General features: G+C 36.9%; 1 protein-coding gene across 1 annotated transcript in view; it reads left to right on the top strand.

Moving 5' to 3' along the window:
• FCHSD2 (FCH and double SH3 domains 2) overlaps positions 1-16,656 on the top strand; it is a 246,750-nt gene that overhangs the window by 211,204 nt on the left and 18,890 nt on the right. Inside the window, exon 13 of the mRNA XM_010849504.1 lies at positions 7,076-7,237. Within this exon, the coding sequence (XP_010847806.1) occupies positions 7,076-7,237 (162 nt within the window). The remainder of the gene's footprint in view (positions 1-7,075; positions 7,238-16,656) is intronic.

Raw genomic sequence — 16,656 nt, 5'->3', positions numbered from 1 at the left:
AAGTAGATGTTTTTCTGGAATTCTCTTGCTTTTTCTATGATTCAGTGGATGTTGCCAATTGATCTCTGGTTCCTCTGTCTTTTCTAAATAACAGCTTGAACATCTGGAAGTTCTTGGTTCAGGTACTGTTGAAGCATAGATTGGAGGATTTTGAGAATTAATTACTTTGCTAGCATGTGAAATGAGTGAAAGCTATCTTAGGCTTGCTTTGTATTCTCTCTGCCCATATTTAGAATTAACCTTTTCTCCAAGAAGCCCTGATTTCTTTTAGTATATAGAATAATATTTAGATACCAAAGTCTAGGCTGTGAAGGTGCTTATTGCACCTGGTTTGTGGTATAGAAATAAATGGGAGTCATCTATTTCTTGGGCCTTTCTTTGTGGTTTAGAGCTAGGAATTTTTTTAGAATCGTGAGTTCGTACTGATATTTTCAGTTAAAATTTAAAATTGGAAAGATTTTATTAAACTTCTTTGGGTTTTATGTGTATATCTTTTATTTTATATTGAGATTTTTAGTTCCTATATTATCATGATATTTTATTTTCTTTATTCTACATATGTATTAAATAGTTTCTAAATTTAAATGCAAATATTAATAATACTACAGAGTGACATTTAAGATCTCTTGGAATTCTTCTTGAATGTAGGCTATATCTCTTCAAGGGTGTCTGCTTCTGATAATAAGGGACTAGCTTATATCCTCTTTTAGATAACAATTACTAATCTAATCTAGGGTAAAAATATTTAAAATACCTATTTGGTAGAACTGGAAAATGCCCCAAAGCATATAAGAACTTGAGAGGAATAGACTCTTCAAAGAATGGGACTATACTTGGTGGCATTTACATTTTACAGCTCTTCCTGAAGGGCTGTACAACTAAGATTCAAGCAGAGACCCTCAGCCTCACTGGCTTGAGCTGGGACGTCAGGGAGTTCTCAGATTTGCATATAAATAGCCATCCAAATCCTTGGCCAAACCTAAATAGACATGTGGAACAGAAACTCCAAGGAACTTGGCAAGAAACAACAGCTAGAAGGGCCCCCCCCCCCCCAAAAAAGGAGCATAAATTTCAGCTGTTGTTCATCACAGGGAAGCAATGCTAATCATTAGAAAATGGAAGTGATTATATTAATATCAGACAAAATAGGTGGCATAAGAAATGTTAAGAGAGATGATGATTCATAATGATGAAAAAGAAGTACAGTTCATCAAAACAATCCTAAATGTGTTTGTAGCTAATAATAGTTACAGAATAGTTCATGTAAAAACTGACAACAAAATGAAAAATAAACACATCTATAATCGTAGTTTGAGACTTCAGCCTTCCATTCTGTAGTTGATAGAACAAGGAGCTAGAAAATTAGTAAATATATAGAAGACTTAAATAACACATGAGCCAACTTTACCTAATAGACATTTATAGAACCCTCCACTCCACAGGAGTAGAATATACTATTATGTTCTTTTAAAGTAGACATGGAGAAATTCCCTGGTAGTCTAGGGGTTAAGACTTTGTGCTTTCACTGCTGGGGGCCTGGGTTCAATCCCTGGTCAGGGAACTAAGCTCCTACAACCCATGAGGCCTGGACAAAAAAAATAATAATAATATAAATAAAGTAGATAGAGAATATTTAGCAAGACCATAGACTATACCACAAACCCATGTCACTGAGTCTTAAAGGATGTTATGTGGAGTATGTTCTCTGACCCATCAGAATAAAATTAGAAAGCAGTAACAGAAAGATATCCCAGATATTTGGGAATTAAATTATTTAAGTACAGTAATTTGTTGTTGCCCTTAGGGGAAAAAAAATCCAGCTTAATGGCAAAAACAACAATGATTTATTGTCTTTCATCATCTGGGTTTTGTCTGTGTAGTTCTTCCCATGACTTGTCCATGATTACTCAAAGAGCTGCACACAGCTAAAGGACTAGGTCTTTTTTCCATATGGCCCTCCATCCTCAAATAGGCTAAACAGGTCTTCCCCACATAGTGGAGGCATATACCAAGAAATCAAGTCCTAGTAACACTCTTATCAAGCCTCTGCTTTTATCAGATTTGTATATGTTCCATTGGCCAAAAAGATAATTATATGGACAAGGCCACAGTCAATGTGGGAGGGGATGCATGGAGACTCCCACGTTTCATTGGACGTAACCTTTTACCACAATTGATATGACCTTGGTTAAATCATTTTCTCACCTATTCAGTAGAGTTTGTGATATACATTCTCAGGCTTGTTGTATGAATTAAATGAAATAGTATAATTATATAGTACCTAGTATATATGATAAAAGTTGTTTGGGGGTGAGGAGGGGTTTAAGATACCAAAAGTAATTGAGTGGCAAATGGTATTATCTACCAGTATTCATTTCCTGCTGTATGCACTGACGTAAATAGTAGGGTTACAAATAGACACAGTTATTATCCTTAGAGAAATGATATTTTGAATATAAGTTAATTAAGCCCAAATTAGGTTTACAGATTTTGTAACTGTCAAAAAGTTTCATAAACTCAACCATGGTGTGACACTTGGATACGTGTATGTTCAGTTTTACATTAAAGTTGGTTAATTGACAGTGTTAATACACCAAGGTTATATATCTTAAAAGATCTGACTTTTTAAAACATCATTTTAAAAAGCTCTATCTTTTTACAAGTTTTAAAGATGATTTGGTCAAGCAGTATTTGGAATGCCATCCAGTTTCAGAGAGCGATGCTCTGCAGAATTTTAATCAATTGGCAGATCATCAAAATGCACTTGAAAACACTGTAAAGTTCTGCTTTTAAATAGTTGTTGAAATATAAACAGTTGGAACTCTGAAGAAAGGCTAACATAGTTTATTCTGGAACTGCAGTCTAAGTTTGCAAATACCATGTTCTTTAATTGTTTGGCAAAGTACCAACAAAAATAAATCTTATGAAAACTAGACTACTTAGATTTGAGAAAATAGAATATACTGATCTCTCTTATGTGTGTGTGTGTGTGTGTACATGTGTCTTTTTCTCCCTCTCTTTCTTTGTATTTTCTTTGCTTCTCTGCTTTAGCAGTTAAATGACTTACAGTTATAATTTCCAAAAAGAGGTTTGTTAGTTTACTCATTTTTAAAAAACATTTCATTGCCTATATTAGTTTAAAATACATACTAGAATGGTTCTGAGACTACCAGATATCCACATGCAAAAGAATGAAGCTGGACCCTGACCTCACACCATATACAAAAATAAACTCAACTCAGAATGATCAAATACCCATGAAACAGTTAAAACTATAAAACTCTTATAAGAAACATGGGGATTAACCTTTGTGACCTTGAATTAATTTCTTCGATATGACACCAAAAACCCAAGCTACAAAAGAAAATAAATAAATTGGACTTAATCAAAATTTTAACTTTTATGTTTCACTGTTAAGAAGTGAAAGACAACCCATAGAATGGGGAAAAATATTTGCAAATCATTGCGGATGGTGACTGCAGCCATGAAATTAAAAGATGCTTGCTTCGTGGAAGAAAAACTATGACAAACCTAGACAGCATATTAAAAAGCAGAAAATAAAAAAGTAGAGACATTACTTTGCTGACAAAGTTCCATCTAGACAAAGCTATGGTTTTTCCAGTAGTCATATATGGACGTGAGAGCTGGACCATAAAGAAAGCTGGGTGCCGAAGAGTTAAGGCTTTTAAACTGTGGTGTTGGAGAAGACTCTGGAGAGTCCCTGGGGCTGCTAGGAGATCAAACCAGTCCATCCTAAAGGAAATCAGTCCTGAGTATTCATTGAAAGGACTGATGCTGAAGCTGAAACTCCAATACTTTGGCTACCTGATGTGAAGAGCTGACTCATTGGAAAAGACCCTGAAGCTGGGAAAGATTGTAGGCAGGAGGAGAAGGGGACAACAGAGGAAGAGATGATTTGATGGCATCACCGACTCAATGGACATGAGTTTGAGCAAGCTCCAGGAGTTAGTGATGTACAGGGAGGCCTGGCGTGCTGCAGTCTGTGGGGTCACAGAGAGTTGGACACGCTGAGCTACTGAACTGACCTGATTTGCAAATCAGATATCTAATAAGGGACTTTTTATCTAAAATACATCAAAAGGCTTACAATAAAAAGACAAAGACACAATAAAAACAGTAAAAAGACAACCCAACTTTAAAATGGACAAAAGTTCTGAATAGACATTTTTCCAAAGAAGATATACAGATGATTAATAAGCACATGAAAAGATGCTTGACATCGTTAGTCATCAGGGAACAAATCAAAACCAGAGTGAAATGCCACTTCATACCAACTTCGATGGCTAGAGTCAAAACTGGCAAACATTAGCAAGTGTTGCCAGGATGTGAAGAAATGGTAATCCTCATACCCTGCTGGTGTGATCGTTAAGTGAGATAGCTGCTTTGAAAAACAATTTCCCCAGATGGTCAAACATACTGTGACTTTATAACTAAGTACGTCCAGTCCTAGGTATATATCTACAAGAAATGAAAACATAGGTCTACAGGAAAACTTGTACACTGATGTATAAGTTGTATACAAATGTTTATAGCAACATTTTCATATTAGCTGAAAAGTTGAAACAACCCATCAACTGACAAATGGATAAACAAAATGTGCTTTGTCCATGCAATATCCATAAAAAGGAATGAAATACTTATACATGTTACAACATGGATGGACTTTAGAAATATTATTCTAAGTAAGAGAAGCCAGACAGCAAATATTGTATGGTTCTATTTATATTAAATGTTCAGAATAGGCAAATCTAAAACCTGGGTTGAGAAGATCCCCTGGAGATGGGAAAGGCCACCCACTCCAGTATTCTGGCCTGGAGAATTCTGTGAACTGTACAATCTATGAGATCGCAAAGAATCCGACACGACTGAATGACTTTCACTTTCTTTCATAGAAAAAGACAGTAGGTTAGTGGTTCCAGAGGCTACAGAGAATAAGGGATAGGGGAGCAATAGCTAAAGGACATGGCAGGGATGTGGGGAGGTTTAGAGGTGATTAAACTGTTCTAAAACTGTGGTGACAGTGCTATAGTTAAAATGGATAACCAACAAGGATCTACTGTATAGCACTAGCACAGGGAACTCTGCTCAATATTATGTAACAACCTAAATGGGATAGTAATTTGAAAAAGAATAGATAATGTATATGTATATCTGAATCACTTTGCTGTATACCTGAAACTGTCACATTGTTAAATAACTGTACTCCAATTTAAAATAAAAAGTTAAAAAATAAATAAAAGAAAGTTGTGATAATTGCATGTATCTGTGAATATGCTGTAAGTCAAGTGTATTATATAATTTAAATGAGTAAATTATATGTGCACTTTATCTCAATAAAGTTGTTACTAAGAAAAAATTATTAGAAGAAACAGATTTTTGCAAGTCTGTTTACCAAGTAGTGTGCCACAAGCCAGAATCTTTAATTACTGTATATTAAGGTCTATGTGATATCCAAAACCACTGAATTGTGTACTTTAAAGTGACTAATATGGTTAATCTTATATAATATGAATTTTTGTCTCTCTCTCTCTTTTTTTTTTCTTTGGCTGCCCCATGTGGCATATAGAATCTTCGTTTCCCAACCAGGGATCAAACTTGTGCCCCCTGCAGTGGAAGAGCGGAATCTTAACCACTGGAGTGCCAGGGAAGTCTCACTGTGCAAAACTTAGAAATACAAAGTAAATTTAGCAATGAGAGCTCAGTGAAAGAAGTCAGAGCTCAGATTCTTTTTGATACCAACTCCCTTAGCAGACAGTCCAGAGAATGATCAAAATTGTATACTGTAAGGGCTCAGTGAGCACACTTGTTTGTCCAAGAGTCCCATAGAAGGCCATCCAGTGAAGGTTCTCAAAATTATCTCAGTGGTGCCTTCAAATGTTGAGGAAGACACCACCACTCTTAATACGAAGAACAGTGAGGCTGAGTTTACTACTTGCTAAAGCAAAAAAAGAATGATATTTACAAAATATAATCTCTCTGACAAAGTAGAACTGATGCAAAGGGTTTTGAGAAGTGTGGGTTTCAGGGACTGGCAGATTTTCAAAACTGGAAATGTACTACATACTTGCACACCACTTTTAACTGGTGTGTAGAGATAGGACTTCCCTAGTAATTGGTAGGGAAGGAGGTCTATTCTTCCCTAGACAGTGAAGAATCCGTCTGCAATGCAGGAGACCTGGGTTTGATCCCTGAGTTGGGAAGATCCCCTGGAGGAGGGCATGAGAGCCCACTCCACTATTCTTCCCTGGAAAATCCCCACAAACAGAGGAGCCTGGCGGACTACAGTCTATGGGGTCTCAAAGAGTCAGACACAACTGAGTGACTAAGCACTAGCACACAGAGATTGGTGGACTGTTGGAAGCAGGAGTGGAAGCTTGACTGCTGATGCTTACTGGAGTGAGGCTGTGGTTGACTGGCTGCCTTGCCGAAGCGAGGGACTGTCATTGATTGGCTGACTTAGAGGCATGGCTACTGGGCAAAGCAGTTACTGTTTGATTGGGACAGGTTTGAAGTAATTCTATGATTACTTGCTTATGGCTTGGAACAAGAGCTAAAGAATGAGCAGTGTTTCCTTTTCTTGAATTTGGAGCATAGAAACTTCTTTTATTCCTCAACATCTCCTGTTTCTGATAGCTGCATTAGAATCTAATTTAAAATCTTTGCTCAGTAGGCAGTCAGGAATCACGGGTGTTTTAAGTAGAGAAGTGACTGATGAGATCGTTCCTAGACTTGTAAAAGGTGGATTATAGAGGAGAAGAGAAAGTCCAGGAAATGGTTTAGAAGGCTGTTGAAAATGTTAAACTTTAGAATGTTCTGAGGCATAGCCTTATTAACAGGAGAAGAAAGCAGACTTTATGTTGCATTAACATCTTCCTTTTCCTTCCCGGTTACCACTCTCTCTCTCTCTCATCAAGTGAAAAATTAACATCTATGCCAAGGAAGAATTACTAGTGAATATCAAGATTGTCCTAATTACTAAATCAGGAATAACTTTAAAGCAATTAATTTGAGGAAAGAATGCTTTGCTTTCTGACCATTTTCTTGGTTCTCTTAGATAATTAAGTTGAAAGCTGAAGCCCGACTGGACCTACTAAAGCAGATTGGCGTTTCTGTCGACACATGGCTAAAGAGTGCAATGAACCAAGTGATGGAAGAACTGGAAAATGAGCGATGGGCCCGCCTTCCTGCAGTGACTAATAATGGAACCTTACACTCGGTACAGTTTCTCTTGAATATGATGGGCTAACTCCACTAAAGGATGCTCTCCTATGACTGTGTAACCAAACTTGATAATAGCCAAAATTTTAAAGAAAAAGTAATGGATTTTCTAATGGTTTGTGGTTTTTTCCTTTAGTCTATCACTAATTGAGTTAAACTTAGTGTAGGAAAGAAAGAGAGAAGAAAAGAATAGTACTTTTTTAAAATGTGCATTATATAGTGACAAAATATTATCACTAGTAGATTTATCATTATCCCATTCATAAAAGTAGGTATATTTCTTATCCGGAGGTAGCAGGATAAAAATTTTAGTAGAAAGTTTCCAGAGTTTTCAGAGGTCTTCTTCAGTGTAAATGAAAATAAACATCCGGAGCATTGTAAACAGTGTTAAAGAAGGGAAAGGAACACAGTCTATGACTTAGTCTGTTCAGTTCACAAGGACTGTCACACTCTGCTCACAGTCTCTTTCTTTCATCAGGGAGACAGTGCTACAGGTATAGGTTTATGAATAAGGCCAGAACTCATGCTTAAGTTTTCTTACTTCAGGTTAAGAGTGTTCTCCACTCTGATGTCATCCAGTTCAACCATGGTTTTTCATCCTGGAAATCTGAGTATCAGAAAAGTTCAGTGATTTGCCTGATATTACATAGGTGGATATATAATGCCTTGCTGGTCAAACTATTTTTTCCTGCTATCTCCCTACCCATTATTCTCTCTCATCCAGTTTATTTCCATATGGCATTTATTACAATCTGTGTTTGTCTTCTTGTTTTATTTTATTTATCATCTACCTTCTTCCCTGAAATGCAATTTCCGTGCCTACCTGGTTCACTGTTCTGCACAGCAGAGTGTCTGGCACATGTCAGTACAAAGTGAATGAATCAACAGATAAATGGAATAGTGTGTGTGCTCAGTCTCTCAGTCATGTCTGACTCTTTGCAACCCCCTAGACTAGCCCCCTAGAGTAGCCCACCAGGCTTCTCTGTCTATGGAACTTTCCAAGCAAGAATACTGGAGTGGGTTGCCATTTCTTACTTCAGGGGATCTTCCCAACTCAGGGATCAAACCTGTGTCTCTTTGTCTCCTGCACTGGCAGGTGGATTCCTTACCTCTGCACCACCTGGGAAGCCCAGATGGCATAGCAGCAAACTAAAACTCTAATCTCCTGACTTTCCACTATATCCATAATGCCTCTTCATATTTGTGCCCTTCAGATAAAAGGAATTGAGCTAGAGAAAGCGGCCATAGTTTAAGAACATTCCTGGAAGTTTTGTCAGTTTTTTCACATGGCATTCTGACTTTCTAATGAGAATACGCTTGTACATTTAAAGAAGATTGTGAGTGTATCTGCATTTTAAGGAAAAGCAATCTACCGAAGGCTTATTTTTATTTCAATATTAATGGTAATCCAGCTGGGGAAAATAAGTACATATCACCTATTTGACGTTGGAGTTAGAAGAACTTAGCCTGTTTCAAATACAACAGAGTTGCTCTGTCTCATGGAATATCTCTTCCCATTTCGTCTTTTTAAAAGCCACAACTTCCATCTAATTCATGTTATTCTGTTTAACAAAGCTTACAATGATAACAAATTCCAGATACATTCTTGCTTTTGGCTTCTTCAACAGTACTTACTGTTGGCAACTTATCAACCCCATGGTTTTCCTCAGACTAGCATCTTTTCTATCAACTGGGCAGGCATTTATCCCTATGTGCCCACTTCCTGGGCAAATTGGAGATGAACAAGACTTGGTGTTTCTCCTCAAAAAGCTTACACACTGGTAGAGCAGACAGACTTCTATGGATCTTAATGATACATGGAAGTGTATGACTGAACTATTGTGTAGCAAACTTGAACTTGATAACTACTAACTCCTTAGCACATATTGGAAAAAGTCTCTGGATTTCAGAAATTCTAAGATACCCTCCAGCTCCAAAATCTCATGGTTTTGTAAAATTGTATCAGAAAAACTTAACATATCTTATTATTGCATTTCACTTTATTGTGCTCACAAACAATTGCATTTTTTAACAAATTAAAGGTTTCCTTTTTCATTTTACATTTGTTATGGTGATTTGTGATCAGCTATCTGTGATGTTACCACTGTAACATTTTGGGACACCACAAATCCCACCTGTTAATTGATAAATGTTTGTGTGTTTTGACTGCTTCCCTGACTAGCCTTTCCTCTGTCTCTCTCCGTCTCTTCTGGCCTCCCTATTCCTAGAGATGCAACCATATTGAAATTAGGCTGATTAATAATCTATAGAGTGGTCAGGTGAAAGGGAGAGTTGCACATCTCTCAGTCTGAATCAAAAGCTAGAAATGATTGAGCTTAATGAGAAAGGAACATCAAAAGCCAACATAGGCCAAAAGCTAGACCTCTTGAACCAAATGTTTGGCCATGTTATGGATGCAAATGAAAAGTTCTTAAGGGAAATGAAAAGTACTACTCCAGTGAATATGTGAATGATAAGAAAGAAAAAAAGCTTTATTACTGGTAGCAAGGAAGTTTTAGTGGTCTAGATAGATGATCAAACCAGCCACAACATTCCATTAAGCCAAAGCTTAATCCAGAGCAAGGCCCTAACTGTTTTCAATTCTATGAAGGCTGAAAGAAGTAAGGAAGCTGTAAAAGAAAAGTTGGAAGCTAGCAGAGGTTGGTTCATGAAGTTTAAGGAAAGAAACTGTCTTTGTAACATATAAGTGCAAGGTGAAGCAGCAAATGCTGATGGCGGAAGCTACAGCAGGTTATCCAGAAGATCTAGCTAAGATCATTAATGAAGGTAGTCACACTGAAAAATAGATTTTCAATGTAGACAGAATAGCTTTGCCATGGGAAAAGATGTCACCTAGGACTTACAGAGATAGAGCGAAGGCAATGCCTGGCTTCAAAGCTTCGAAGCACAGGCTGACTGTTTTGTTAGGGGCTAAGGAAGCTGGTGACTTTAAGTTGAAGCTGGTGCTCATTTACCATTCTGAAAATTCTAGGGACTTTAAGGCAATGGCACCCCACTCCAGTACTCTTTCTTGGAAAATCCCACAGACGGAGGAGCGTGGTAGGCTGCAGTCCATGGGGTTGTGAAGAGTTGGACACGACTGAGTGACTTCCCTTTCACTTTTCACTTTCCTGCATTGGAGAAGGAAATGGCAACCCACTCCAGTGTTCTTGCCTGGAGAATCCCAGGGATGGTGGAGCCTGGTGGGCTGCCGTCTATGGGGTCACACAGAGTCAGACACGACTGAAGCGACTTAGCAGCAGCAGCAGGGACTTTAAGAATTATGCTAAGTCTACTCTGCTATGCTCTGTAAATGGAACAAAACCTGGATGACAGTGTATCACTTTACAACATGTCTTTATGAATATTTTATACCCACTGTTTAAGATCTACTACGCAGTCTTCCCTGGTGGCTCAGTGGTAAAGAATCTGCCCTGCCAATGCAGGAGACAGGGGTTTGATCCTTAGTTTGGGAAGATGCCACATGCCACAGAGCAACTAAGCCCGTGAGCCACAACTGCTGAGCCCATGTGCTGCAGCTACTGAAACCTGCGTCCCTGGAGCCTGTGCTCTGCAGCAAGAGAAGCCACCACAATGCAAAGCCCTCCCACTGCAGCTAGAGAACAGCCCCTGCTTGCCACAACTAGAGAAAAGCCCATGCAGCAACCAAGACCCAGCACAGCCAAAAAAACATAAATAATTTTTTTTTTAATTTTAAAAGATCTACTACTCAGAAAAAAAGATTTCTTTGCAAATATTACTGTTCATTGGCAATGCACCTGGTCACCCAAGAGCTCTGATGGAGATGTACAATGAGATTCATGTTGTTTTCATACCTGCTAATACAATATCCCTTTGGTAGCCCATGGATCAAGGAGTAATTTTGATGTTCAGGTCTAATGACTTAAGATATACATTTCATAAGTCTGTAGTTGCCTTAGATAGTTATTCTTCTGATGCCTCTAGGCAGAGTAAGTTGAAAACCTTTTGGAAAGGATTCACCATTTTAGATGCCACTTAGAACACTCATGATTCATGGGAAGAGGTCAAAATATCAATATGAACAGGACTTTGGAAGTTGATTCCAACCCTCATGGATGACTTTGAGGGATTCAAGAATTCAATGGAGGAAGTAATGCAAGAGTAGTAGTAATAGCAAGAGATCTAGAACTAGAAGTGGAGCTTCAAGATGTGACTGATTGCTGCAGTCATGTAATAAAACTTCAATGGATTAAGAGTTACTTCTTATGTATGAGCAAAGAAAGTGGTTTCTTGAGATGGAATTTACTCCTGCTGAAGATGTTGTGAAGACTGCTGATGTAACAACAAAAGGTTTAGACTATTACATGACCTTAGTTGATAAATCAGGGTTTAAGAGGATTGCCTCCAGTTTTGAAAGTTTTACCGTGGGTAAAATGCTATCAAATAGCTTTGCATGCTACAGAGAAATAGTTCATGAGAGGAAGAGTCAATCAGTGCCACAAACTTCAGTGTTATCCCATTTTAAGAAATTGCCATGGACACCCCAACTTTCAGCAGCCACCACCTTGATCAGTCAGTATCCATCAACATCAAAGCAAGACCTTTTTACCAGCAAAAAGATTATGACTCACTGAAGACTCAAATGATAGCATTTTTTGGCTATGAAGTATTTCTTAATTAAGGTATATAAATTTTTTAGACATACAGTATTGCATGCTTAATAACTACAGTATAATATAAACATAGATTTATGTGCATAGAGATCAAACCAGTCAATCCTAAAGGAAATCAGTCCTGAATATTCATTGGAAGGACTGATGCTGGAGCTAAAGCTCCAATACTTTGGTCACCTGATGCATAGAACTGACTCATCGGAAAAGACCCTGATGCTGGGAAAGATTGAAGGCAGGAGGAGAAGTAGACGACAGAGGATGAGTTGGTTGGATGGCATCACTGACTGGATGGACATGTGTTTGAGCAAGCTCCAGGAGTTGATGATGGACAGGGAGGCCTGATGTTCTGCTGTCCATGGTGTCACAAAAAGTCATAGATGACTAAGCGACTGAACTGAACTGACTTTACTGTGGTGGTCCGAAACCAAACCCACAATATCTCCAAGGTATGCTTATACCAGCTCGAAAAATGGGAGAGAAGGAAATGCCATTTGGGATAGTCTTTAAAGAAATTTAACAAGAGATAAAGGAAGGCATCTGAGTATGAAGGAAGGAAATGAAGGAGATGTCCCTAGTATAGTATCTGGCAGTAAGTAGTACAGACTGGCTATAAGTGTTGAATAAATCGATTATTTTTGACAACTGTCCCAAAACATCAGCTCATCTAGAGACATGTCGTATCCTCTTGAAAGGAGCATTTTGCAATCCCATTCCACTCTTTCTTCCCTCTAGTCACTCTTACAGAACCTGTGTTTTCTCAGTTTCAGCTGAGGGATGTATTTTGTGGATGCTCTACTATCAGTACAAATAAGGGAAAGATGTAAGCATAAAATAGTTTAATGAAGTCCCAATATTTATTTAACCTGATTTTAAATGACAACCCTGAAATAACTTGGAGGAATTTGTAGCTCTTCACGCTGACAGCTAGCTGGAAAGGAACAGAGAGTAGAAATACACATTCGGGGGCCAAATGATTTCTTCCATTACAGATGCCAGCAAAAGCATTAATCATCAGGTTTAGAATTCCCTTTCTTCTGGAAAACATAGTTAATAGTACTATTAGACATTAATAATGTAAAGTGCCCTATAGAGATAAATATTTTTAAAAACGTATATTGTTTATCTTATAGAATAAGGAAGGGACTATACTTTCTTGAGTATTAACTCTTTGCCTTCTGTATTATGCTGTGGTGCAGAATATAGGAATAGGAAGGGAAAAAATCACAAGATAGCAACATTTTTTAATGGAGGGCATTCTACTGGTATAACTGTTCAGTTGATGATTAATCAGACCCTGCCTACAGTCTCCTATGATTGGATTGCTGCCAGTGACCCAGTCACCCCTTCTGTCACTTATCCCTTCTCATTTTCTTGCCTTCTCTTACTCAGAAACCCATACCCAGTTTAAAACCTAATTTTGAAATTATATTAATTATAGAATAGAAAAATTATATAACTAGATAACAAAAAATTAGGAAGTATGGCAGAGAAGAAAATAAAGAAAGCGCCATCCTTATAACAACACTGTTAGCAACTTAATTGAATTCCTTCCTCTTTCTACTATTCCTTTTTTGAACACCTGCATCATAATGAGGTTAATTTTGGATATTTTTATCTAACATTCCCTATTGATGGATGACCTTCATAATCATCCTTTTAATGTCTGTGTAATATCCCATCAGGAATGCATTTACTTAACTCTTTGTGTTTAGTATTTGGCTTGCCTCCACATAGTCTAAATAACACTCTTTAAAACATTTTTACACATTTTTCCATACCGGGGATTTTTTTTCTGTAAGTTAGAATCTTAGAATTACTGAGTCAGAGATTCTTAGTTTGATGTTGGTTTATTTTTGTTCTTTCTTTCTGTTGTTTTTTCCCCTCTAGATTTTCAGACTGTAGCTGACAGTGTTTACATGACTTCCTTGTTTTCAACCACTTCCCCCAACTACTATGCCAAGGCATCCTGACATCTACTCTGTTGGGAAGCATCCCTAAGTATATGAGCATTTCACAGAGTTGCATAGAAATAAGTTCTAGGTCTGTTCATTATGAAGATCATGCTCAGTATGTGTTTGAAAGGCAAGAGTAAAGATTTTAAACCTTTAGGATGCTAATTTGGTTCCCATCTGCCTCAGGAATGCCTTATAGTCCTTGCATCCAATGGGCTTTGTTTTTATAACGCGGAAACCTGTTTGTTGGCTTGAACTAAATCCCAAAGAAATGAACAATGGATTTTCATGATGAGAGAAATGTAAACTATAGAAAATAATGGGATACACCTACAAAAATCTTCAGTTGCTTTTTTATTTACAGTATTTCCAGATGGGCATTCACCTTTTTACTGGACTAAACTCCATACTAAAAATGTCCACACTTTTAATGAAACTGACATTTCAGGTTCCCAGTAGGATCAGTTTAATTCAATTCAGTAAGCATGTATTGAGCCTTCACTGCTCATGAGACCCTTTGCCAGGGGCTGGAAATTATCTAGCTGCATATAATGACTGTTGGGTTGGTGTCCACAGATCAAGAGAACCAGTGTCACATACTGACAGCCAAGACCAAAGATGGGCATTGAAAAGCTAGAGCATTTCACTTCTAAGAGAAGTATCTCTAGCCGTTTTATGTTCTTTGACTTTCTCCATAGCCATAACAAGTAAAGTGCTTGACACAGGTCCTAACACATGATACATGTTCAAAAATATTAATCTGAACTTTAAGCAGTTTATTCCAGTTCTACCAATTAAGCTAAAAATACTACCGAAAAGAGGGTATTCACTTTGGTAAATCATCTGTTCTGTACCAGGTACCATGTCAGGCACATTCATATATTATTTTAATTAATGATCACAACCATCCTGAATGTATTTACAGATGAGAAAGTAGAAGAATTAACGATCTAGCCCAGCAGCACGCAGCTAGTAAGTGGAGAGAGCTGGGATTAGAACCCAAATATGTCTGCCTCTAAAGCCCTGCTTTTTTTCCTCACTCCTTGGATGACTGTTTATTCCTCTAACCTTTTTTGTGATTCATTTCAATTGCTGTATCTTTTCTTTTTTCATTTCTTGTTTTAAGCATCTGGTGAATTATCGAATGCCCTATTTTGATGTAATTAATGGTCTTATAGCATCTTCAAGTACTGTGCAACCAGTTGTCATTAAAATTCCCAAGCTTTATTATTCTTAACAGTTTTACTGAAGTATAATTGAAATACAATAGATAACACATATTTAAAAACATACACTTTGTTTGACCTCTTTCATACAGCATAATTATTTTGAGTAGCATCCATGTTGTTACATGTCAGTCTTTTAATTGCTGAGTTATATTCTGCTGTATGAATATACCACAAAATTTGTTTATTCATTCACTCTGATGATGGGCATTTGAGTTGTTTGGGGCTCTTTCAGGTAAAACTGCTGTGTGTGTCTGTTTTAGCTGGGTCATATAGTGGCTATATGTTTAATATTTTAAGTAACTCTCAGGCTATTTTCCAAAGTGGTTGTACCATTTTACATTCCTATCAATGGAGTACTAGTGTTCCGGTTGTTCCACTACCTTGCCAGTAGCTAGTATGGTCAATCTTTTTAATTTTAGATATTTTAATAGATGTGCAGTAGTGTATCATTATCATTTTAATTTACATTTCACTAATAATGTTGAGCATCTTTTCACATGCTTGTTTTCCACATGTATATCTTCTTCAGTGAACTATCCATTCAGATCTTTCAGGCATATTTCATTAGGTTGTTTGTTCTCTTTTTATTGTATTTTGAGAGTTCTTTTTATACTCTGGATACAAATCTTTTATCAGATAGATGATTTATGTAATTTTCTCCTAGTCTGTACCTTGTCTTTTCATTTTCTTAACAGTATCTTTCAAAGAGCAGAAATTTTTTGGTGAAGTCCAACTTACTTTTTTTTCTCTTTCACAGACCATGCTGTGATATAACCAGGAAACCTTTGTCCAACCCAAAGTCATAAAGATTTTCTTGTATGTTTTATAATTTTAGGTTTTACATTTAAGTTTGTGATTGTATGAGTTAAGAAGAGTGAGTACAATTCTTTTTTCTTGTTGTTGAAAAGACTGTCATTTCTCTACTGAAATGCCTTTACATCTTTGTCAAAAATCAACTAACCATATATGTATGGGTCTGTATTTGGACCTCCTATTCTGTTTCATTGATCTATTTGCCTAGCTTGATGACAGTGCTGCTGTGTCTTAATTATTGTAACTTTTAAGTCCGGAAGTCAGGTAAAATCTTCCACCTTTCTTCCTTTTCAAAATTGTTTTGGATATTCTCATTCCTTTGCTTTTCCATACAAATTTTATTTTTTTTTCATATAAATTTTAAAATTGGTTTTCTACCAGAAAAACCTACCAGAATTTTTTCATTAGGATTACAGTGAATTTGTAGATCAGCTTGAAGATACTTGATATCATAACAATATTGAGTCTTTCAATTGTCTTTCACTTCTCTAAGCAGTGTTTGATAGTTTTCAGTGTGTAGATGTTGTACATCTTTTGTCAGACTTATCTCTAGTTCATAGTTTTTGATGCTGTCCTAATAGTTTTTATTCCAACTTCTGATTTTTCATTACTAACATATAGAAATACAATTGATTTTTGTATATCGATATTGTATCCTACAACATTGCTAAACTCATTCATTAGTTTTTTTTTAATGTAGATTTTCTATATAGATAATCATGTAACCTCTATACAAAGACAGTTTTACTTCTTCCTTTCCAATTCAAA

This window comes from Bison bison, unplaced genomic scaffold (assembly GCF_000754665.1).
Source record: "Bison bison bison isolate TAMUID 2011002044 unplaced genomic scaffold, Bison_UMD1.0 scf7180017864284, whole genome shotgun sequence".
Taxonomy (NCBI): Eukaryota; Metazoa; Chordata; class Mammalia; order Artiodactyla; family Bovidae; genus Bison; species Bison bison.
The sequence above is the reverse complement of the archived record's forward strand: the minus strand, read 5'-3'. Positions and strand labels throughout refer to the sequence as shown.